This window comes from Fukomys damarensis, unplaced genomic scaffold (genome assembly GCF_012274545.1).
Source record: "Fukomys damarensis isolate Sample0158 unplaced genomic scaffold, DMR_v1.0_HiC HiC_scaffold_29, whole genome shotgun sequence".
NCBI lineage: Eukaryota > Metazoa > Chordata > Mammalia > Rodentia > Bathyergidae > Fukomys > Fukomys damarensis.
In genome coordinates this window covers 15357786-15382029 of record NW_022900941.1, presented here as the reverse complement: position 1 = coordinate 15382029, position 24244 = coordinate 15357786, and the positions used below count along the sequence as shown (strand labels likewise).

The window sequence follows — 24244 nt, the reverse complement described above, 5'->3', positions numbered from 1 at the left end:
GGCAGAGAAGAAAGACGGGAATGGTTTGGTAACTCCATGTCATTAATGAACACTATACCAGCCCTGGGGTTCTTGCCCTGGGCATTTTGCTGTGTGAAAAATATAAACCATTATAAACATAAGTCATTGTAAGTCATGCTTTCTTGTTCTTTTTGTTTATTTTGGGTTTTTTTTTTGCAGCTGAATAGAATCCTTAATCATTATTTATTCTCTTAAAGGAAAGTATCTCATCCAAAGGAGGTTTAGAGATTTCTAATTTCTGACCTTGCTTTGGACTGTGTTCGTCACTTGGATTCTCTGGCTGATGTTTTATGTCAACTCACTCTATCAGCCAGGATAGACTAGGATTGTTGTTCCCAAATTATCAGTGACCACTTATTTCTATATTGAGGCCACGTGAGGAAAATGGCACCTTGTATGTTTGAGTCACTGTGATCTCGAAAGGTGAGATCCTGACTAAAGTATTTCTCTTTGAATTTAAAAGGAAAACTTCCCATTTCAAAGGGCACATTACCCACGATCCATGAATGCTCTCAGATTTTCTTACAAAAAGCTATCTGAAGAAATGCTTCCATATAATAACCTCTTAAAGGTTCCCAGTGTGTTTCTAATGGTCACCTTCATCCATCTGGAAAAAAGATAGCAAAAAACTCTTTTATAGCTTTTTCTTTCTCTGTCCTCTTTCAAAATTGAAGAACCTTCTGAAAAAAAAAATCCTTTAATAAAACGTAGAGCTTCCATTCTCAGAATTAAAAAAAAAAGTCTTGTTTTCATGTCTTACCTAGTTTAGGAATAAAAACTGTTGGGAAGAGAAGAGATTGTAAAACTTTATAAAGGCTTGAAACTTCCTGTGAGATTCTCTCCCTATCCTGAGAATTTTGCAGAATGTAGCTTGTCTTACAGAATGCAAAACACTTTTGAACAGAGACTTTAATTTGCTCAATATTAACCTTGACAAATTAAGGTTCTGTCATAGAAGTGAGTGAGTGCCTCCTCTTCTGAGAATTTGAGACCTTGAACATCTAAACTGAAAGAGGGTGGCAGAAAATTATCTCTTTCTCTCTGCTGCCACATCTCATAGCATCCCTGTTCTGTCTTTAAATTTTTAACAAATTCTGTGAATGACTTTAGCAATGACAACAGCAACAAATCTAATGAGAAAATCTTTGGAAAAATACTGCTGGATTTCTACCTCATCAGCACCCATGGTCCTAGGAAGGACAGCTCTTTCCTTTTTGACCGTGTATTGATCTCTCATGTTTATCTTAACCTTTGTTTCTCCTTTGCCTCCTACAGGAAAAAGGTAGGAGTTAGATAATTATATTAATTTTCCAGACATCTCTACATGTTTTAATAGCCTTTTGAAGTTTGAATGTAGTTGCTCTGTGAGGGCTAAAATAGAATTAAAATATAGATTGCAACAACAATAACAGTCATAGATATAGTGCTCACTTTGGTAGTAAAAAAGCGAATTTATTTCTCCACTGAAGATTCAAATTAATGTAAGTTCCTTACCCAAACAGTGCTGGTTCCTCCAGGTTCTGCAGGTAAATGGTATGACTCTGATTGGCTGAAATCTCCCCATCCTTGTTCATCCACTTGGAAAATTGGTGTCACAATAGAAGTTTGCATATCACGTGTGACGTGAGGTGGGCGATGGGGAGCAGCTAGGCGATTTGGGATTTCAGATCAAAGAAGCCTGTATTCCTCCCAGACTGATCTTTTTAAATGCTTAAGATGAAAAGACATAGGATTATAAAGGAAACCAATTACATTTGTCCCTAGGTATCCACCAAAGATTGGTTCCAAGACTCTGCAGATACCAGAATCCACAGATACTCACATTCCTTAGTATTTTCATATACCCTACTTTCCTGTATATTTTCAAATCATCTGTAGCTTATTGGTAATGCCTAAAACAGTGTAAACACTATGTAAATAGTTGCTATAGTGCTTAGGGAATAATTGAAAGGGAAAAACATCTACACATGTCCAGTACAAATTGGATTTTTTCCCAAATATTTTAAAGCCGTGGTTGGTTGAGTATATGGATTCAGGACCCATCAGTACAGAGAACTGACTGTATATTGAAGTACTATTACCAAGACATTGAACACTGAAAAGACATATGATATAGTAATATAGGAACTTCATTTCATAAACTCAAAGAGGCAGGTCTAACACAATTCTTTAATACTAGTACATGTTTGCAGTATATAGTTTTAAAATAATTATGCATATACACAATATTTTGAGATATTTTCCATTGTAAGATGACAAGATGACTGTGGTTTCTGTTGGAAGCAGTGTCACAAGTTTATACCACTGTAGTTTGATGCAAACATGTCTCACTGAAGGGTATGGCTAATTTTAGTTCAAGTTTAGTAAAACAGTAATTGCATTTTTCCCTTTAAATTCACAAATGCCCTGAATTCTGTGTATGACCCATGGGGTCTTAAATACCCCATAGAATATATATTATCCATTTCCTAGAAATTGCATGTCTGCATAGACAGAAAGACAATATTTGTATTATTCCTACCATGCAGAATTTTATATTAACCTGTAGAAAATATTTGGAGCCTATGCTACATATTTGATGTCATTTGTGGTGACTGTGTCTCAATAGAGAATAGACCCTGGATTGTGTTCCCAGGAGCCTGTGGAGACACCACACTTGTTTTCTTGGCCCTCTTACCGCCAGCTGTGGGGCTGGAGACAGCCTAGAGAGTTTGTTGGTCCTTTTTATACAGAACCATCTGCTCAGGTGGGACCTACCAGAGATATTAACACTACCACCTGCCCTGTGCTACTGGCCATGGTCACGGTGTGGCTAGTGCCTGTTTTATAATCTGAAACCTGAAGCCTTCTGAAACAAAAGGGAAAATAAGTGAACATTTCTCTTGGGATTCAACATTGGTTCTACCGTGCAGCATTGTTTTAAAGGAAAATACATTCAAATTAACCTCTATATAAATGTAATTATCGGGGAATTTAAGCCTTGAGAAAAGTGAGATTTACAACCAGGAAAACTTTTTATTTCTTGTAATATACTAGAGAAACTGATTTCGCTTGTCCCATTACATAGTGATAAAGCAACATTTGATAGCAGCAGCAGCCTATGTGATAAAATGATTATGGCAGCAGTGAGAAAGAATCTAATAAGGGAATTGATCTGCAGATTCCAATTCTTTAAGAGCCAACATCGATCAACACAAATGTCAATAATGAGATTATATCTAGAACTACCTAATTCCTTCAGATGATTCTGGAGTCTAGCAGCAGATTCAAGCAGTAAATGTGAAAAGGAATGTAAATCTCTCACAATCACTCCATTGGCCAACAACATACAGGATATTTTGGTCCCTCATGACACAGTCTATCTGGGTCCTGGATAAAATGGATGTGAGAGAAATTGTTCAAAGATTTTCATAATGTAATATGTGTATTATCAGTATCACGTAGTGATAGTATATTAACAGTTGTTATTAGACTAAGTAATTGTGGTTAGACATTACTATTGAAGGACGGGGGGAGAAGAAAGGTCACGCTCCCGTTTGTAACCTTGGGAGGCCGCGTTTACACTGCAGTGGCAAAGGAAACTGTTAGTTCTCAAAGGTTGGTCAGTAAAGGTTATGTGGGTTTGAACTCTCAAGTCTTCAATTGCCATTTTATACACATTCATTGATTATCTGCCGAAAGTTTTTTACTAAGAGGTGGCCCTGACTCTGTGTCATGTTAGAGGCCAAGGATGGCAATGAGACAAATGACATTAAGTCAACTTTAAGATAAGGAAAATTGGGAAGTGTTATGGAAAGTGGAGCTGCTCAGGAGCAGAGCAGGAACGTCAGGCAGGAATAGAGGGAAGACTGAATACAGGAAATTGGCTTTGTTCATATCCACTGGGGCATGTTGGGAGGGGAGCCAGTGTTTGGCCTTAGTGGTGGAATCCTCGCATATTTCTTGTCTAGGCAAGATCATTGTGCACAGCATGAGCAGTTGTTCTCCTGTGGGGACTAGAAAGAATTGCTTTGAAGCAGGCAGAGCTTAGAGTAAGCTGATTCTTACATGCTGATTTGTAAAATAATTGTGACTCAGCATTGACAAAACTGACCTCCCCAGAAGTACTGTGTCCCTCTCCTTCCTTGTTCGTATTCTACCTCAGCTGGGCAACTTACTGTTGACTTTACATTTTCTGGAATTTGTCACCAAGAGAATAATTCTACAGCAGAGATGATCCTCATATTAAGAAGCTATTTAAGGTCTTATTGAGGGGGTTAAATTTATTTTATTTTACTTTATTTTTCCAGTACTAGGGATCGAACTCAGGACCTTGCACTTGCAAGGCAGGTGCAGTGCCAATGAGCTAAATCCCCGGCCCTTAAGATCTTATTTTTGATATGTGGTGGCAGGTACACATTTACCTCTGTCACTAATTGAGACTAAACCAATTTAAAAAATAATAAAACATTCTACTCTGGTCCTGGAAAATTATTTTAAAGTTCAAAAGTCTATGCTTAACCCAGTAAATTCACCACAGGGATGTAACTAGATCTTCCATTGATTATGGAATATTATTCAGAGCCTAATGATAACCACGTAAGGTAATGGCCAGCGCTGGATTCATAAGTATATGACTTATGCAATCCCACATGGAGATCAGGAAGACTCTATTCTTAATTGGATTTTCTGCTGCTACCACCTTGAATTATTAACATCTTCTTTGCAAACAGCTTCTTGAACTGAGCCCCTACAAATTATGTCCTTGATCCTGAAAATAGCTATCCTTTTCAAGAATCTAATATGGTCTAAGTACCTTAACCAATTCATCTCAACCATAGAAATTCAAGGTTTCCTTCTTGTCTTCATTAAGCCCTTGTGAGTTAATAACCCTACTATTATCCCTAGAAGAAACAAAAACTCAAAATGTAACATAACTTACCCTAATTACATAAAGTCAAGATTTAAACCCAAAATTATGACACTTTGCAAGGACAGGGGGGCGTACTCTCTTGCCTTCTGGTTATGGATATAACAAATAGCAAGGGTAGCTGTTATGTGGAGCTGAGCCAAGGATTTATCCTAAATGCTTAACAGCTAGTTTTGTAATTATTATTTTCTTTTTTTATTATTATTATTTTTTTGGTACCGGGAATCAAACGGTCCTTGTGCTTGCAAGGCAGGTGGTGTATACTTATTATTTTCTTTGATATTAAATGTGTCAACAGTGAAGCCTTAGGAACTCTTACATTGCACTTAATTGGGGTGCTTTGGTAGTGCAGTGAACATGACCATAATTTACAGACATGGACTTTGTAGAGTTTGGTGACACACTGGACTGGGTGACCTCTTTTGTGACTCAACCGATGGCTTTTTGAATAAGTTCACATTTTATACAGTGACTAAAATTTTATGCACTCAAGTTATAAGGCATCTTTTTTCATCAGTTTTTGATGAGTAGAATTGGACTTATGAGAAGAAATTTACCAATGCATATCAAATAGTTGAAAAAAGAGGGAGTTTAGCCTTATAGCCTCTAGAATTATTCACATACTGCATTTGAGGAGAAATATTTGCATAGCTTTCAACCCAAGGTCTGCAAAAAAAAGTATTGTCTTTATAACCAGCTGATTACTAACAAGTGTTCAAAGCAAATTTTGATTTACAATCATAATTACTTCTTGGGAATGTGAATTTCTTATAGCTGCTTAAATAAGTCTACGAGCAGTTTCTTTTCTCCATAGTATTCATTTCTTTGTAATAGTTATTTATAGATCCATAACCAGTTCCTTGGTTAAAAAGAATTCACTTTTGGTATTCTCTGAGATTGAAAATGATGCCCATGATAGAACATGAAAGGAAAGCTCAAGAAAGATTATTGTGCATCTTTGAGGAAAGTTTGCATCAAAGCAATTTATGAAAATTAATAGCTCTTTAGGGATTTGTGAAGACAGAATAATTTTAGGATTATGGTAACTGGCAACTGTCTCAGAAGAAAACAGAGATTATGTTATTTATATTTACACATCAAATATCTGCATAATACTTTACAATTTCCACCCTAGGAGATTAGGAATTTTACCTTCTTTCTTTGAGACTGGTTCACAGATTCAGTGTTTACAAACTCTAGACGTTCTTAATGAGAACAAAATATTGAATGCTTGCAGGTTTGAAGCGAGTACATTGCGAACATTCTTTTATGTCCTGTGGAGGATTTGTCTTTTTAGTGAATGTCTGCAACAGTGGTAGCTCCCTAATCTGGTGTGCCGATCTTTGTAAGGTCACGTCTGTGTGCTTCTGTCTCAGGTGTTATGGTGGAGCTTTACCTCAATGGAGGGCTTGCTGTGGAAACCAGAGTGGTATTAAGTTGAAGCCTGGCATCTTTTCTATCTCAGATGCACTTGAATCATTTTCCCTTTAGGCGCTTGGGGAAAAAATGCAAAATGAAATTTAAATTTAGAATATATTTAGCAAATAAGAGAAAAATAAAAATAAATCCACTTGACTTGACAAATCCTATGTTATAGTGGGAAACTGCTGCTTGCCAAAAAATGATTTAGCCTGGTGAAATGTATTTTGCAACTAATCCTTTAATGTCTATTTTACATATTACCCTTCCCACTGTTAACATTGAACAGCATTGTAGGCTAGTAATTGTATGCCCTATATTTCAAATTGCTATTAGGAAGCTACATAAATAACAATTTTCGGCTGCTTGTTTATAATACCATGAGGCATTTCTTACCACCACAGGGTAAAGTAACAGTGGATTTTAAAAACTTCACTGGGGATGATACTATAGGGAAGCTGGGATATGGATCTGTAGTAACAACGGTGTGAGGAAAACTGAAGTGATCAGCCTGAAACCTTGATAAATGCATAACTCAGTTGTAACCATCTGAAGAAGTGAACAGTGAGTTTCAGTGAACATTCAGCCGGATATCTTTACATCATATATCTGTGCAATGTTGTAAGGTGACTAGGTCCTCAGCAACTTGTCCTATTAAAAGCAGCACACGGGGCAGTAATGCGCACCTGAGTGCACATCACAAAAGCCGTCTTCATCAACCCTGTTCCTTGTTCCCCCCGAACCCTGCAGTGAAGGGCTATGAGAAGGAAACTTACAGCCTGTGAAGTTCCTAGTGGTTATGTAATCATCCAAGCTCTGAATTCCATCCATTTAGTCTTTTCTTTAATAATGTAAGAAATTGCCCATCTTATAAATAATTCTGTATGAATTTATTTTTTATTTTTTATTTTTTTTCGTTCTCCAAAACACTGACGAGGCATTTTTCCCTTTATTGGAGTTTATCTTCTCATGTTAACTGATAATCTTTGGATTTTAATGCCCCCTCTTTGTCGTCACAAGAATAGATAGAGCAGGGCCTGGGTATAGGTTTTTCCCTTCATCTTTTATCTTTTATGATAGACTACATTTTTATTGACACCTTAAAATTGTGCATATTTGTGGGGTGTTATGATGTTTTGAATCATTCATCAAAATTACATTGTATAATTTCAACTCAGGCTGAACATATCGGTCTCCTCAAATGCTTATCAGTGCTTTTTGGAGAAAACATTCAAAATTCATTATCTATAGTCACCCTATTGTGTGGTGGGACCCTAATCTCATGCTATTTAACTGAACTTAGCCAGCTGACCTGAGCCTCTTTCCATTGTCTTCGTGTGTTTGCCGGATAACATATGGAATCCTCTGGGATCACAGAAGGAATCGCAAAGTATCTTCAGCATTAGCTGTTACAGATCTGCAGAGCTGGCAGTTCTTTGCATGGTTCTAGCATGCAGCATAACTGGACAGGAACCCCTGTCACTCTTCTAGGAATAAGTACACCAAGAGGGCATGACGGCTGTGTGAGTGTCCACTACGGCCACTCCTTCTTGCAGGGTCCCTCTGTAGTCTCTTCTAAACCTTTTATTTCAGTAGATATAAGAGGATGATGGAGGCTGCTAGCCAGGTTCAGCATTGGGGGGAAATGTGGCATGGATAGAGGACTAACAGGGCAAGCATGTACTTTAGACAGTAGTGGATTCAAATCATAGCTGTGCCACTTGTCTTAGCCAACTTTGTGATTTCACTTCCTGTTCACTAAGATGTTTATCTCACCATTTGCCTCTTTAAATCCTCCTCTGTGCTCTAACTGAACTTTTTTTAGAAAAGACAGCACACTCTCTCATCTCTAGACCTTTGCATAGGCTCTGTCCAGCAGAACTTGTGTGTGTGTGTGTGTGTGTGTGTGTGTGTGTGTGTGTGTGGCAAAGGTCTGAATATTTGTGTCCTATAATTTATGTTGAAATGCTGCCCCCCCACGTTAGGATGACACTGGGAAAGTGATTAGATCATGAGGATGGAGTTCTTGTGAGTAGGATTAGTGCCCTTATAAAAGAAGCCCCAGGTAGCTAGCTGCCTTGCCCCTTTTTCCTTCGAGGTTACAAAGAGAAGGTGCCATCTGTGGACCAAACAGGAGGCCCCCACCAGACACTAAATTTATCAATGCCTTGATCTTGGACATCCTAGTTTCCATGACTAAATTTTCATAGTTTATAATCCTCTCCGTTCATGTATTTTGTTGTAGCAGCTGAACAGACTAAGATACAGATTCCATACCTGAGCAATCCTTTCTGGTTTTTAATGTCTCAAGTGTGCTGAGCCTTAGCTGTGGCTGCCCTAGGATTATGTCTGCTAGGGCCCTTGCTGAGGCCTTACATGGCATTTTACATTGAGGATGCCTGGTCAGTCTGTCAGAACCCTAAAGGTATAGGGACCATGTTTGTCCGTCTTTGTTCTCTGTTGTCCAAACCTGGCATAGTGGCAGAGAGTGAGTTGCCATAGGGACAGCTCTACAGTCCATGTCCAATTTCAAGTCCTTGACATGAACAGTTTTAATCTTTCACTTCATTTTTCTCACCTGCAAAATAGGGATAATGATATTTTCTACCTCATAAGATGAATATAAGGCTTACATAAAAAAATAATGTGATTAACCCAGTATCTGGCATATGATGGTGGTGAATGTTCTCTAAGGGTTCTATGTTGTTTGGCTGAATTTTATTTTACTATTAGGTCCAGATTTATAGACATAGTTATAGTGGACATGTAAGAAGGAAATACCTCCAACAATACCAGTCATTACAGCAACAAAAACAATAATGAAATATTAATGAGGGAAGTGTGTTTTAAATAAATTAGTGAATTATATTTGAATCTAGCAAGCAAAAATATCCTATTATATTTGGAGGTTTTTCTTTTAAATTCTAGGCCATTTTATTGATATTTTAATAAAGTATCTATTACAGGCCATCATTAGCCAGATTTAATGGAGTAAAATTAAAGAGTACAAATTCTCCATTCAGACTGCTTTGGGGTTCAGCTACTACTTACGTGATTTTAGGCAAGACTGTTTTAAGTTGCCTAGTGTTCATCGTCTTTAGCTGTAAGACAGTGAGGTTAATAACATTCAGTGTTGATCTCAATGAGGATTCAAAGGATAATATTCATAAACACCTACTTAGACTAAAAGGAGTTCAGTAAATGTTCACATCTGTTATTACTGAGGTGGTTATTATTATTATTATTATTATTATTATTGTGAATTTCTCAGTTATCTGCCCGTGAATAATCTCAGCCAAAAAAATCACCAACACTGTTGAATTTATCTGATAAGAAAACCCGTAAAGTATGGGCTTAGCACTTAGGGAGGAATAGTATCTTCCATAGGCGTTGCTTTGTAAAAGATCCCACTGAAGGTATCGGTTCCTTTCCCTTATGGGAAAAGCAAATAGGATGTAGTGTAATTTGGACTGGTAGGGAGGCAGAGCTGGGAGAAAATCCTGGCTTTTCCACTTCCTGAAATACACATCGCCTTGAGGCTGTGCATGTATACCTTTCGTAGCTTCTGTCATCTTGAGTTCTTACTCTCTAAAAACTAGGATAACAGCTTCTTTCACACAGTGATGTAAAGACTTATGAGGTAAGCTTAGGAAAGGGACTTTATGCAGTGTACCCTCCCCCACAGAGGAAGAAGTAATTCATTTCGTCCTAATAAATAATACATTGAACCCCAGTGAGCATTGGTATAGTTTTCAGTCAGGTCTAAGAAGTAAAGTTAATTTAGAATTTTTTGTTGTTGTTGTTTTTCCCTTCTAATAGCTTTAGTTCCGTAAAATCAGAAGGAAAATTTGTTCCCCGACATGTAAAAAAGCAAAAAACTTCAATAAGGCAGGGTTATTAAAAAAAAAAAAAAAAATAAAACTTGATTAAAGATGTAAAAAGCAGTGAAGATAATTTCACAAAACAGCAGGGGCAATTGGAAAGCACTTATTAAAGTACCTGTTAAAGTAATTAGTGATAAAAATGGAAATTTTCAGGCACTTCTGTACCTCTTAGATCCCAGAATAGGCTTGGGCTGTGCTGACTCACTTCCTCCCTTTGATCAAAGTCATAGAAAAAGACAAAAGGGAAACTTCAGAGACTCGAAGAACAGCAACCAAGCCTGAGTCAGTCGTGCAAGGTGGCTCTCCATCTGCCAACAGGTCTGACTGACCTGCTGTGGAAGCTCTACCCTTCCATCCTGTTTCTCACTGTTCTGCCACTTTTCTAGTATGCTGTATCTGAACTTTGGATGTTTCTCCCATTTTGTGTAATGACTTCAAACCAAGAGATTTGGGGTCTTTTAGGGAGGCCACCGTCCCTGTTGTATGCAGTTATTGTACAGAATCTTACACATATTCCACTGTACTATTAAGACACAAACTCCCATCCCTAACCCTACCCATCACCATTACCCTACCACGAAATCTTTTGCATGTTCTGCTTCAAGAATTCTTGTGTTTTACCCTCCTGTGTGGATTTGGGTTCACTACTGACCTCATAAACTCCACTAAGGAGCTTCCTTGCATCTCTCATATTTCATAGTCATAGTCAGGATTCTGTACACAGTAGATGCCTTATAAATGCTGCCTTTTGGACTAATTAGAGTGGAAGCTCCCAAGAGATAGTACGCAGTTTTTATCCACATCCGTTTTTCCACAGCTCCTCAGCCTGTGGCCCTCTAGGCACTCTTAATGGAATTGCAGTGGATAGGATAGATTTGAGATGTTCTACTCATCAGTCTACTTTGCAGAGACCTCAAAAAACTTCGTAGTCACTAAACCAACTGCTCCTCCCGGAGGCAGCCACTAGATAATCAGGTTGTCATGGTAGCAGGGACCCTTGAAGAAGGCTTCGAATACAGCTATGGAATAATTGTTTTCAAAAGCATTTTATAACCTTGGATCCTGGAGAAGCAGAAAGGAAGATATAGAACCATGTCATTTGCCAAGGCACCATCCAGAGTGAAACAGAACACTCTCAAGGCACCTAAAGATGTATGTGCATGTCAAGTTAAAAAGTTGTCAGGGAAAATAGTTTCAGGAAGTCCTATTGTAGGTGGCTTAAAAATTAGTTATAAAATTTTCAGAGTCTAAAGTGAGATCAAATGATGGATATATTCTTTAAAGGTCTTCTAGAGGAACATTTGAAACATACCCTTTACATCTAGTCAGCAGGATGGCTGGATGTAGATATTGTGTTTTATCTTTGTATCCCAAAATGGAAATAGTACCATGATTAATTAAATATCAGCTTTTATCCAAAAATATTTTGTTCCGGGCTCAAATTTTTGTGAATCTAAGAAATGACCATCTCATACTGAGTTATATAACAGGCAGTTATGTAATATTTAGTTTTATAATAAATTCTTAATGCATTAGAGTGAAACCCTATGAAATGTGAACCTGGGGAATCTGCCACAATCACTCTTGATGGATTTTTGAAGGGCTGACGAAAATCACTTTTCTGAGTGTGGCAAAATATTAGCCTAGTATGTGAGTAAGGCGAAACTTGTTTTTAACACAATTTGATGACGAAAACTTCCATACAGAGAAGTCATGTTTATCAGACTGAACTATTTTGAGAGATTTCCTTGAATTTACTTTTAGCAAGTCTTACACATGCAAATGAAAACTGCCTTATCATCCAACAGAAGGAACAAAGCTTACTCACTTAGCTGCATGTGATTCAAAGAAGTATTTAAGACACTTCTCTTACATATGCACTAAGCCTGCCACAGATATTTCCTTCCCCCATAACAGAGGATATTCAGAAAGAAAATCCCAGGAATGCGTAGAAAGTCAGTAATATCAAAAGATGCTCAGCGGGTGTCAGAAGAACTCTCCCAGGTTTGCTCCCTAACTATGGGATTAAAAGGAATGAAGCACTGGGCCCATGGCCAGTCTAGGAATTGAGTTGTGGAACAGAAATTGGGTCTTAGGAACCTTTCTGTAACCTGACAGACAGGATCAGCTCTCTGAAGTGAAGACATTAATTTACAGCTGAAAAAAATCAAAAAACAGTGAGCCGTTCGTCCAAAAAATCAGCCCGAAGTCCAGGTGAGTAGATGTAGGAAAAGATGATCCCTAAACAAGGCCGACTCCAAATGAAAAGCCTGCCAAGATGGTGGAAGGCAGCAGAGCTCAGAAAGACAGTGGGCAGGAGCAGATAGGATTGTTCACTGAGACAGGAGGGACTAGTAACAGCTGTTAGCATCTCTTCTCTTGGGTCAGGTGTTGAATGAAGATAATGGTGGCAAGAAGGCAGATTCCAAGAAATTCTTCTATGATTCCTACCTTGAAACTTCTGAGAATATAAAAAATATCTTCCAGTGAGTGGAGCATACTACGAATAGAACTCAGGGAACGGTGATAGGTAAAGAAGGTTTAGCAGCAATCATATGGCAATAAGAGACTTTTTCACCTTGTGAATATAGCAGCAATTCAACAATACGGGCCTTGAAACCATTCCTTTCAGCTGATTTTTTCCACAGAGGGGAAAAATGAAATGAATGTAAGAGTAGTGCAATAAAGTTTGGGATTGTTTCACTATGCAGCGAGGTTAAGTATATCAAGGAGATAGAAAGAGATCAGATTTAAAAAATTCATTCACTTCTACTCTCCTTTGCTGAACCTAAGATGCCATGCTGGTAAAGTCTATTAGTCAAATGTATGCCATGCTTAATCTTTTCTTTTTGTACAGATTCAGAGGTACCTCAGTTCATGAACTTAATTCTTTTCACAATTCTGGTGGCAAACTCAGTTGAGTGAATCAAATTTTCCCAAAGATCAGTATTGAACCTAATCATTGAATTTGATTTGGTTCTTGTCCAATTCAGTTTGCAACCAAAATCATGGAAATAACTAAATTCATACACCAAAGTATACTGTATTTGGCTTTTAATAATTGAGCAGAGAATAATTACATGAATGATTGTGGAACCATATTAACTTCAAGAATTCTGGATGAAGAGAAGGGAGCTGTGGTTAAATGATTCTTTTCTGTCCTTTTTCGTTTTTTCTTAAGGCTAACCTAAGAATATGTAAACACCTGATATGGAAAAATTCTCATATTCCTTTTCAGGCTTTAAAAGTATATCATCAAATACAAAAGTTGTTCAGTACTCTGTTTATTTTGTCTAGTATGATTTCCCATTCTACCCAGGCTTCGGGATGAAGATCTTTTTCGTCTTACATTGCACCCAAAATCAGGCCTCAGTGTCTTCCTGGCCTTCATAATCGCTGTCTTAACGTTAAGACATCACCAATTTCTGAGTCAAAATCAACAGGCAGAATTCTATTAAATATAACAAACCATCACTGAGCATCTGAGGAAGTGCACCTTGGTAAGGAAAGGAACAGAATGGAAAAGTCACATCCTCCAGCCAGTTCCAAAAGACTCAAGAGCACCTTGGTCTCCAGTCCCCACTGCCATCACTAACACTCGAGCTGCAGAATCAGTCACTGCCACTCTGAAGGGACCTCCACCTTTATCCCAGCAGATAAAGGACAGCTTGTCCTTGGCAGTCTTTGGAAGGGATCAAGTCTCTGCCTGATGTTACAGATACAGAGTTGTGCAGAGAATATAGCACTGTCTTATAAGGACAAGTTAACCCCCAGGTAGGACTGACCCAGGGCCCTGCTACCCTGACATTGTCAGATCTTCAAAGTTTTTTATACCAATCTAAAGTATGTATTGTACTAGAGATTAGTTCGTCAGCAACCCTCCCTACACTTGATCTCATGTGTAGTGACAAGTCAGCCTCATCCCATGAAACTGAGATCCTCAGTTCAAGAAGTCACATGGGTCTACCGACAGCCGTTAGATATGCATGTGTAAGTGTGTGCAGAGTGCTTCTCTCAGAAGAGAGCAATGTCAGCCAGGTCAATGATAGCTATGATAACAAACCCCAAATGAATCATGGCTGAAACTCCATGTAAATTGATTTCTCCCTCTTGTAAAATCCTGTTACTTCCCATCCCAGAGGGGCTGTCTTCCAGTAGGTGATACAGGAATTCAAATTCTCTTCATCTAGTTGGCTCCATCTCTGACATTTGGCTCCCAAAATTTGCTGTACTGAGTTGCCTGCATGGAGCCAGTGTGAGGAAACAAGCACAGACATGCATGTGGGATATTTCCCTGATCAGGTGAGAAAGGCAGGCATCACTTTCGCTCATGCTCTGTGGACTAGAGCCAGCCACATCAGCTGGCTACCCCTAACAGCAAAGAAGGCCAGGAAATGGAATGGCGTCCAGCTGCATGCACAAAAGGAAGAGGGTGAGGGTCCATGACATAAGGAAAAAACATAAGGACTGATCTGAGTTCTGTTGGAGCTGATGGTTCATAGGAGAATAGAACCGCAAGAGGAACAATTCAGTAATGGTGCATTTTAGATAAAGGACCAGTGCGGAGAGAACGTGACCAATTAGCACAGGAAATTCTCCCTAGATTAGAGAGGATGGGTGACTTTTTAGGTAGTATTTCATTGTCGTCCTCAATTATGGGCAAGTTTTGTTAGGGGAAGGGGCAAGGTGAGTGTGCCATGGAAGTATGGATGGATGTATCTACTCTGAGCAAATAAAAAGCGGTACATTCCTGAGTCAGACCAGTTGGACAGGCGGGATAGTGAGACTCTCACCTTGGAAGAAAGCATTTGAACAAAAGGACCTCTTGCTTCCGGTTTAGAGATACAAGAGGCTAAGAATGTTTCTGAAATCAAGTGGAAGCCCAGTAACTGAAATCATGCAACAGATGACACAAGGGCAACTTCAAACCCTTACTCAGTAGTATTGCTTTCTTTCCCAGCTTGAGCAAAATGTGTCTGTATTCAGGATTCTCCTGGATTTGCAGCTTAAAGAAAAAGTCTACAGTAGTTCAGGTGAAGTATTTTATCCAGATGGATTAAAACAGTGTAAATAAATGGTAGGTGTATGATGGAGAATCTGTGCTCTCAGCAGGTGGACATACCTGAAGAAATCATAAGAGATCTTATGGGATTGTTGTTTACTCTTTCTGATAGTGACTTTACTTGAATTTATGAAATACACCTACTTTTCACTGATACTACGCATAAGCACAGAAAACATTATAATACCAGTTTGAAAAAGTATACAAATATATACATGTTTGTATGTCTTTTTGTAAGAATGTATTACATTTTTATATGCATATGAGAAACTATAAGCCTTTTTTTAAGAAGTTCTTACAAGAGTATAGCATTTATGGGTCTGTTGCTATTTCAGAGAAGCTCTGTGAAGGTAGAATATTCACATACCATACGACTTCCCCCATCTTCTTAGAGACTTTTCCTGTTGTTTTGTTTTATTTTGTTTCCTCCGACCGACATTGGACTGAACCCAGTAGTGCTGAGCTATACTCAGCACTTTTTATTTTGAACCAGATTCTTGCTGTGTTGTTCACACTGCCTCAAACTTGAAATCCTCCCATCTCAGCCTACCGCATAGCTGGGACTACAGCCATGTGCCACCATGCCTGGTGTGCATGACCATTCTTTCAAGGGAGAGAACTGACCAGTTGGATAAAAAACAGTGAAGCATAACATCATTTAGGCGGTTAGGTTTTTACATACACTTATTCATGCAGCAAGTGAAAGGGTGACATCATATATCTGAAAAGAAGTGGTAAAGTACAATCAGGAACTGAATAAGGAGTCAGATATCTAATCTAAAGAAGACTCTTCCCCCAAATCACATGACATACCACTCAAAATCATCATTCTTTTGTTGAATGTCATTTCCCATAACTACTTCTACTATTTGCATATTGATAAATGTATTCTTAGGTCTTAAAACACCATAATTCCTCTGGCACTTTCTCAATCTTTAAAACCCATATTCTGATGAGAAAAAATCTGAAGATACCTTTTTCCTTATAGATTGCAAGGAGCATTAATTGGGTACTTATTAAATATAATATACTGTGACCATTCTTCTATTAAACAATGAAAGCCTGTCTTTGCCCTAGGAAACTCAGATTCTCAAAGGATCTTGAAATAAGTGTAATAAAAGTTGTCCAGAAAAATTAAACCTATTGAGTTCTCATCTCTAGTGGAGAGCTTTGCATTTTCAAAGCAATGTGCAGCCATGTTAGGATTTATTCCAATTTTGTGAAAGTCTCTCCAAAAGTACATGGCTTGAGAGAGGCAGTGGTATATAGATGTGAGGTGAAGCAAGCAAGGTTTTTGAAGCTCCACTGATAAGAAGTAGAACTAGTCCATCTGATATAGAAAAAGCATCTTTACCCCTGTGGAAGTATAGAGCACAGCCCTGCCACAGCACTTGTGATTCAGTAGGTGCTGAATAAAGGTTTGTGGAGTGACTAGCTAACCAAGTATGTAGGGCTGTCGCATTTCAGGAATATAGGAAGTGAAGCAGGAAACAAAAAGAGTGCAAGTCAAGTGACTTTAGTGTGGCTTCCCTGCTTCAGCATGATCTGCTGGGACTCAGTGAACTGTGAGCCAACCTGAGCTCTGCGATAATCGTAACGTTACGTAGTGGCAGAGAATCTGAAATGTTTCTTGGTTCAGCATCCCTGTGCAACGGAGCCTATCCAAGATGGAAGAGAAGTAGGAAAATTTTTTCAGAGGTGAGAGAGGCATGCTTAGCCCTATTATTTTCTTACTTGATTAGGTTTTTAGTGTCTGAAGTCACAAAAGTTGTAACCAAGATAAACCAGAGTAGAAGTGCCATTCTACAAATGTCAACCGCCTAGCAGAAACGTTACACACGAGTCACTAATTTTATTGTATTTGTAATTAAACAGATCAAATTTAATGTCCACAGAAACACCTTAGTAATTAGGATAAAGAATGATAGAGTGAAATGTCACTGGTTTAGCAGGACTCCCAAGAAAAGCTGAAATAAAGAATTCAGTGTATAGTTGAATAGCATGTAAATATTAAGGCACAAAATTCTTCATGTCCCCAGATCCCTGATGCAATTATTTTCTATTCATATTAATTGTCCCTAACAGATGACACTAATGACTTTGAGTTGAAATGTGTCCAAGGGAAGATTATACAAGATCAGTGCTATTTAGAAATAAGGTCACTTTTATAATTATTTGCTCAGTTTTTAACCACTATTTAACATCATTAGGTTAATTTGGTGATTTGGTTTTTTATGTGAATATCAAAAGTTAATTTTCACAGTAGTCAGTAAGTATATTGAGGTAGTCACATATTTCTTACTACTTAATCTTCCATCTACTAATTCTGTCTTTGTTACTTTAGTCTCTACAGAGACAAAATACCTGACATGCAAAGTTAGAGGAGAAAAGGCCTATTTAGCTCACACTTTGTAGAAGTTTCCCTGTCTAAATCTGCTGGCTCCAAGGCAGGGTGGCATCACAGAGGAGAAATAGTTCATGGTGGGCAGAAGGTAGCATAGCAACAAGGAACAATAACAGCTCTTTCAGGGCCAGGGATTTAGCTCAGTGGTGCTGCCACCTGTCTCACAAGTGCAAGGTCCTGAGTTTGATGCCCGGTACAAAAAAAGAGTGAAAAAAATCAGCTCTTTCTATCCTTTATATTTTATCCAGGCTACTCAGGGTGTGTAGCTCTCACACCCTTAAACCTAGTGTCCTTGATCCTAGCATTACACCATAAATGAAGTCCAGCATCATTCACTCTACATTCAGCCACCTCTGAAAAAGCCCACCTATGACTGCACGAGGATTTGGAGGGATATCTGAAAACAAGCCATAACAACTCATTTTTTCCTTCTGATTATTTTTAAGGCAGACAGACTATAAAAGTGCGATTACTGTTTATAAAATTTAATTTGCATATGTACATATATGTGTAAAGTAGAAACTTGTTTGAACTAGGACATATATTCTATAATCTGGAAATGTCAACTCTGGAGATTTAGCTGTTCCAAGCAGGATTTTTTTTTTTTGGTACTGGGAATCAAACTCAGTACCTTGCGCTTGCGAGGCAGGTACAGTGCCACTGAGCTAAATCCCAGGCCCCAAGAAGGATTTTGAAACAATTAAAATACTGTTCTTTCCCATTTCTGCTTGGTGTTACCTAGAAACTTCACTCACATACCTTAGACCTTTCTCCTGGGGACTTGCTCTCAGACGTGCAAAGAAGCCAGAATCCGGCACAGTCTCGAGCAGATACGGAGCTGAATGTGAGCTTCCTATTCGCCTTCGGAGCACTTGCTTAGGTTGTTATTGTTTTCCCATCAAATATGATGTCACAAATGAACCATAAAGTGCATCCTTGAAGCTTTGTCAGACAGATAAAAATACCTTCCTTTCTTGTGTTCTCTGAAATTCAATATCATGTCCCCCACTGATATAGTAAGCAGAAAGTGTCACTCTCGGCAAAAATGTCATAAATCTTGCCTTTGTCCCCAAGATACCTTTTTGGGTATTGATTATATCTCAGAGTCTCTGAGAGATTGTCAAGGATCTTTTTATTAAAGGCTGTGTCCCATATTATTCATCCTACTTTTATGATATATTATGTATGAACTTTTAAAAATTCATGGGCTCTGCTTTTTTTTTTCTTCAGCTGGGGTTAGCTTTGTGCTTATTTGGCAAAACTCTAACCAGCATGGCTCTTAAGTCTCACTGACTTAAAATGAGTAACTTGAAAAAAACACCAGTCATATAAACACTTAAGAAAATGACATGAACATTTGCAGATAACTGGGTTTCTATTTTACTGAGTAATTTTGTTAGTTTCAGATAGGTTATTCTATATCAAAGGTAAATATTCTTAAGTTAAATTGGAATTACATTTCAGAGGACTGCTGTCACTTAAAACATACATAGAGACCTAATGACATCTAATTTATAATACGGCCTTGAGGTCAGAAATCTTTTAAGTGTGCAATTATTATTCAAAACGCTCTTGGCTTCATTCTTTACCTTTCTAATTTTTTAAATTAAAATTGTAGGTTTTATTTTACATTTCTCTCAGTGTGAATGTTAAAGCATGTGAGTTATTTAGGGTAGCAATCTAAAATACACATAAAGAAAAAGATACTTTGGATAGGGCAAAGAGGATGGATTTTGCCAGTTAGACCAACATAATTAAGATAATGTTCCAATGGAAGCCAATATGCACTTTTTAACATAGGAGAATATTAATAGTAATCATTATCTATTACTACTGACAGCTGTATTCACTGGGACTTTAGTGTCCTATGTATTTCTGGCAGTTCTGCTGGCTGTAAGGGGTTTTACTTGGCATTAGAGTAAGATGGCTGGGTCTTTGGCCTGGCATTAACATGTTGTTTTGGCTGAGTGAGCCCAGGCAAGATAGCAAATTTTCAATGGCTCCAATTTCCCACATAGAAAATGAGGATAAGGGTGTTTCTTTTCTGCTCTAAAAAGTTGTGGTAAGGAGGACATGAGGTAGCAACTGAAATGTGTGTAGCACAGTTCCTACTAATAGGAGATCTCTGTTAGTTTAGGCCTTTTCTGCTCTCTTTTAATATGTGGCATCAACCACAGCCACAGCAAAACATGGCAAATTTGGAAATGATAACTGAAATAGTTGTCTACAAGTAAGTCTCTTTAGAACTTCCCATAAGTGATCCCAGAGAACAAAGTACACCGATTTCTTATGATTATCCAATACAGCCATTTGTCCACTTATGAGCAAGATACTAGATAATAAAGGGACATTAAGAATTGTAAGACAGGTCCTTTAGAGAGACTAGGAAATTATGGTTTAGCCAAGAAGCACACACACACACACACACACACGTGTGTGTGTGTGTGTGTGTGTGTGTTTGTTTAATGGTCACAATACTTAGGAGTGCCTAAGCACATGCCAAGTGTGACTGCATCCTCACAATTATCTTGTGTAGTAGGGGCTTCCTTTACCTTTATTTACAAAGAACTAAACTGAAACACAGCCATTAAGTAATTTTTGCTACTATCAAAGACTAACAAGTAGAAGAGGCAGGATTTTAACTTCATAAATGGCCTTGGACTTCACGCCCTCACCTGGGAGCAGTTCTTCACCAGAGTAGACAATCCTTCATGATCATGCTGCTGATGAACGAAACCTCTGGAAAAAAGAGCTCACACATGGCAGCAAGGATATGTCAGAGGTTCTCTTCTGGGCCCTTCATTAACTACATTCAGACCTCAATTGTCCAAGGGGAGAGAATTTTCCTTAGGAAGAGTAGCCCCTTTTCTTTGCAAGGAATTCTTTAGTAACTGTGCCACTCACATATACTCACCTTTCCCTCAGGCACTGGCCCATGCGTGGGCTCAGCTGTCCCCTCCTCTGCTCAGCACTGCTCAGGTCAGACTGTGAGAAGACGCAGTATACAGCCAAGGAACCCTCATGGGAGACTGACCTCTCTCCTAACTTGTCGTAGAAACTTGCTTTCAAAGGATGAGCCACAGACTAGCAACATCAAATAACCTAAGCATTTGTTAAAAATAGTACATGTATCTCAGGTCCTACTGCAGAATCACTGTGAAATACAGAATTAGAATTTTAACAAGATCTCTCGGTGCTCACGCATATGTGCATTAAAACGTGAAAAATATCTCTTAGAAGACATGACTCTGCTTAACTACTCCACGCCTGTCTCACGTGACATTGACAGGCTTGCCCGCCTCATGGAAGGCTCCCCATCACATCCGCCTCAAGTTCCAGGCTGAGTTTAGAGCCAGCAGTTCCTTCGTGCCCCAACCTGACTTCTTGGTTTCCTGTCGCTTTGATGTGTAGGGGTACACACATAGCTGATGGCTGGGCAATGCATTAACAGAGAGCTGGGGATTGAGTTTAGTGTTTAAAGTAAGTATAATTTGATAGATGCCCCGGGATGGGACAGGTGTGAAAGACGGAATCACATACAAACCTCAGTTCCATGGGAAAACGCAGAATGTAAACTGTTGCTGAAAGCAGAGCAAAGAATGAAAAACATCAGAGGTGTTTAACTCTGGGTCAGCTGGCAGGACAAAGACACAATATCTCGCTGGAGAGTGGACATGTCCAATAGAGCAGAAGCAACCCTAACCATGAACAACCATGAACCTGATTATTCAAACAAAATATGAAGAAATCGGATGGAGGCACTGGAAAGCACACAAATAAAAGTTAGGCTAAACTGATATTTCTTAACGTGTGTTCAGTGTGCATTCTAGATGTGTACAGTATAGCAAGGCTTAAAAACAGTCAGCTCCTGTAAGACACAGCTATCCGTTGTGGCCATCTGTTGAGATACAAATATGAACTCCCTTAACTAAGTTATATCTGGCAGTAAACAAGGAAGTAAATCAATACATACTGGTGAAAGCTGGATTTTTAAAACACATTTCTGTTTTCATTGATATTTAGAGCCAAATTTTAAGGAAGAAAATAGGGTAGTCAAAATTCTTGGCATTTTAGTAGATCACTTAAATTGTTCACAGCAAAAGTAAAGTATTGATAGTAAGGCAGATGAAATCTAGCATTATCAAGCATGGTTGTTGATCAGAGAGCAAATCAAACATGCCTTTTGTACTTATGTGGGGTTTAATGTTTCTCACAAGTACTCTCATATCCTCATTACCTTCCTCTCCAAGCCGCTGTTTAGTCGCCGTCAGTTGGAATTGCATTTGGAAAACAGTGATAAGTACTCGGGTACTAAAGGCACCCAGAAAGAGCCAATAAACTGCATAAGAAAAAGGCCTTGGTCTTCTGCAAGTGACATAAAGACAGATGGCTCCCCATCAAAGGGTTTCTGAGACAAAGCTCTATATAGATAGGAGGCTGGAATTAGACGGTAATAGAGAGATTCTATTCTCAGTGGTTGGGTTGTTAAATTAATTTAGCCTGCCCAGTTTGTGGAGCTTCATCTGTTACATGAGGGGCCTATGATGCAGCTGTCAAGATGTGCTTGGGTGTTTACATCTCATTTGTCACCCTCGCCTTATGCAGACCCACTAGCATTCTAACAGCCAGGACCCACTTCTGTTAGACGTTGGGTTTTTGCCATTTGGGCAGCCAACTAGATGGGAAAAGTCTGGCTATCTTTTACAGAAGAGGCTCGCGATGCCTAAGTTTGTTGTGTACGGTGCATGGATTCTCAGAAGGTGGCACAGATGTGCACGCACGTTCTATGGCTAACAGTGACATAATCCTCTTCTAAGGAAACTTTAGGGAAAATCCAGTAGAGCTGCCCCATTTTACAAATAAAAGCATTAAGGTGCATGGAAATTAATGTCTTCATCAAAAATACAAAAAAAAATAGGGGAGGCGGGGATTTAGAGGTTCCATGGCCTGCCTCGCAAGTGGGAGGACCTGAGTTCAATCCCTGGTACCAAAAAAAAAAAAAAAAGAAATGAATGTCTTCTTTACTCAGGATCACATATTTAGTGGCAGTGGGTAGCCTGATCTCAAGTGCTAGACCGGCAGTCTAGTGCTTATGCTCTTGAGCCTTATAAATAAGGATGCTGTTCTGGATTCCATTTATAGCATTCAAGTTATTTTATGGTGTTTTTGTTTTGTTTTGGCCTGCTGGGGATTGAACACAGGGCTTCACACCTCTTGGCAAAGTGGCCTACCATTGAGCTACACGCTCAGCCCTCTAGTCACATTTTGGTATTGATCTGAATACCAGGATCATTCAATAAAAATGAGAAACCACCAGGGTGGCACTTTTGCCTAATGGTGATGGCAGCTGACAATGATTCAGCACGTGCCATAGGCCGGACAAGGTGCTATGGGCTTCACATACAGAACTTCGTTTAATCCTTTTGATATCCCGAGTAAGATACACAGTTTTGTCATTATTCCCCTAAGTGAAAATGTGTTCGTAAGAGTTAAATAATTTCCCCGTGTTCACACAGCAAGAAGCAGATTCAGAATTTGAGCCTGTAGTCTGTCTGACTCCAATGTCTGTTCTTCTAACCACTCTCCTGTGTTCCCTCTAACTCACTGTGAGGCTTAGTTAGTATTCATTTTTCCCTGAGTCACACCCTTGCTTACGGCCATCCTGCTTTTTCAGAAACAACAACTGAATGCAAAATCAGGAACCCCTACCTTGAGATGCCCCGGCTTGGGGGTTGTTGTTCCCAGTCGTCTCTGTCCTCGAAACAGCTGCAGCAGCAGTGAACTGTCTCTTTCCAGCGCCTGCAGTGAGTACTCCAGCAGCTCCTCCTACACGTGGCGTGATGGGAAGAACCTCGGGAGAAGGGTATGTGCCCCCTTCCAGGTACATTCAGCATTACAGTGAATCAGCAAGGAATCCTCTTCTGATGGGATTTGGTCGTAGAAGTGGAGAGTGGGTGGGAAGGGTAAGGAGGAAGTAACCATTTGCTCAGTGTCTGCTCCAGGGTTATATTGACCTTCACTAATCAATACTACAGGCTCATAAATAAACTTTGACTATAAATTGGAGGGCAGCGTAGCAGAGAGTGAGAAAATTATACCAGGATGGACAATAGGGGCCATCAATTGAGTGAAAGTTGGTCTATTCCTAGTTACATTCTAGGAGTTCCTTTCCAGGCTTTTAGTTAATCAGCACCCCCAGAGTGACTCCTATGTACCCAGTGGGCTCACACAAGTGGAGATTCCTTCATGTTTTGAACTAACTTCTTTGTGCATTGGTACCAGCCAAGTGTTTTGAAATAGCCATTTTAGCAGTTCTCCAAAGTTGAAGAAAAGCAGAGTACATGAGAAAGAAAACCCTGAATCAGAACATTTGGAAATCATTTCTCTACCATTTGAATACATTACGTTTATGAATTTAGTTTATTTCGGCAGTATAGGAGGCAGGAAAATTCCATACATTAGTTCCCCAAAATATTGGTGAGGGAGTAGTTTTGCTATCCTCTGAACAAGAACTCTAAAAAAGGTTTCAAGCTTTCATGTTATAC

At 38.9% G+C, this 24244-nt stretch overlaps 1 protein-coding gene and 1 long non-coding RNA gene across 11 annotated transcripts in view; one reads left to right on the top strand and one right to left on the bottom strand.

Moving 5' to 3' along the window:
- Positions 1-24244, top strand: part of Nckap5 (NCK associated protein 5) — an 855349-nt gene that overhangs the window by 708952 nt on the left and 122153 nt on the right. For all 10 annotated transcript variants that reach the window (XM_010606203.2, XM_010606202.2, XM_033757250.1 and 7 more), the window contains one exon: positions 23374-23562. In XM_010606203.2, the coding sequence (XP_010604505.1) occupies positions 23374-23562 (189 nt within the window). The remainder of the gene's footprint in view (positions 1-23373; positions 23563-24244) is intronic.
- LOC104849672 lies at positions 8757-23459 on the bottom strand. Its single transcript, XR_776823.3, has 3 exons — positions 23409-23459; positions 9401-9450; positions 8757-8927 (listed from the first exon to the last, which is right to left on the bottom strand). It is a non-coding gene; the product is annotated as an uncharacterized LOC104849672 (long non-coding RNA).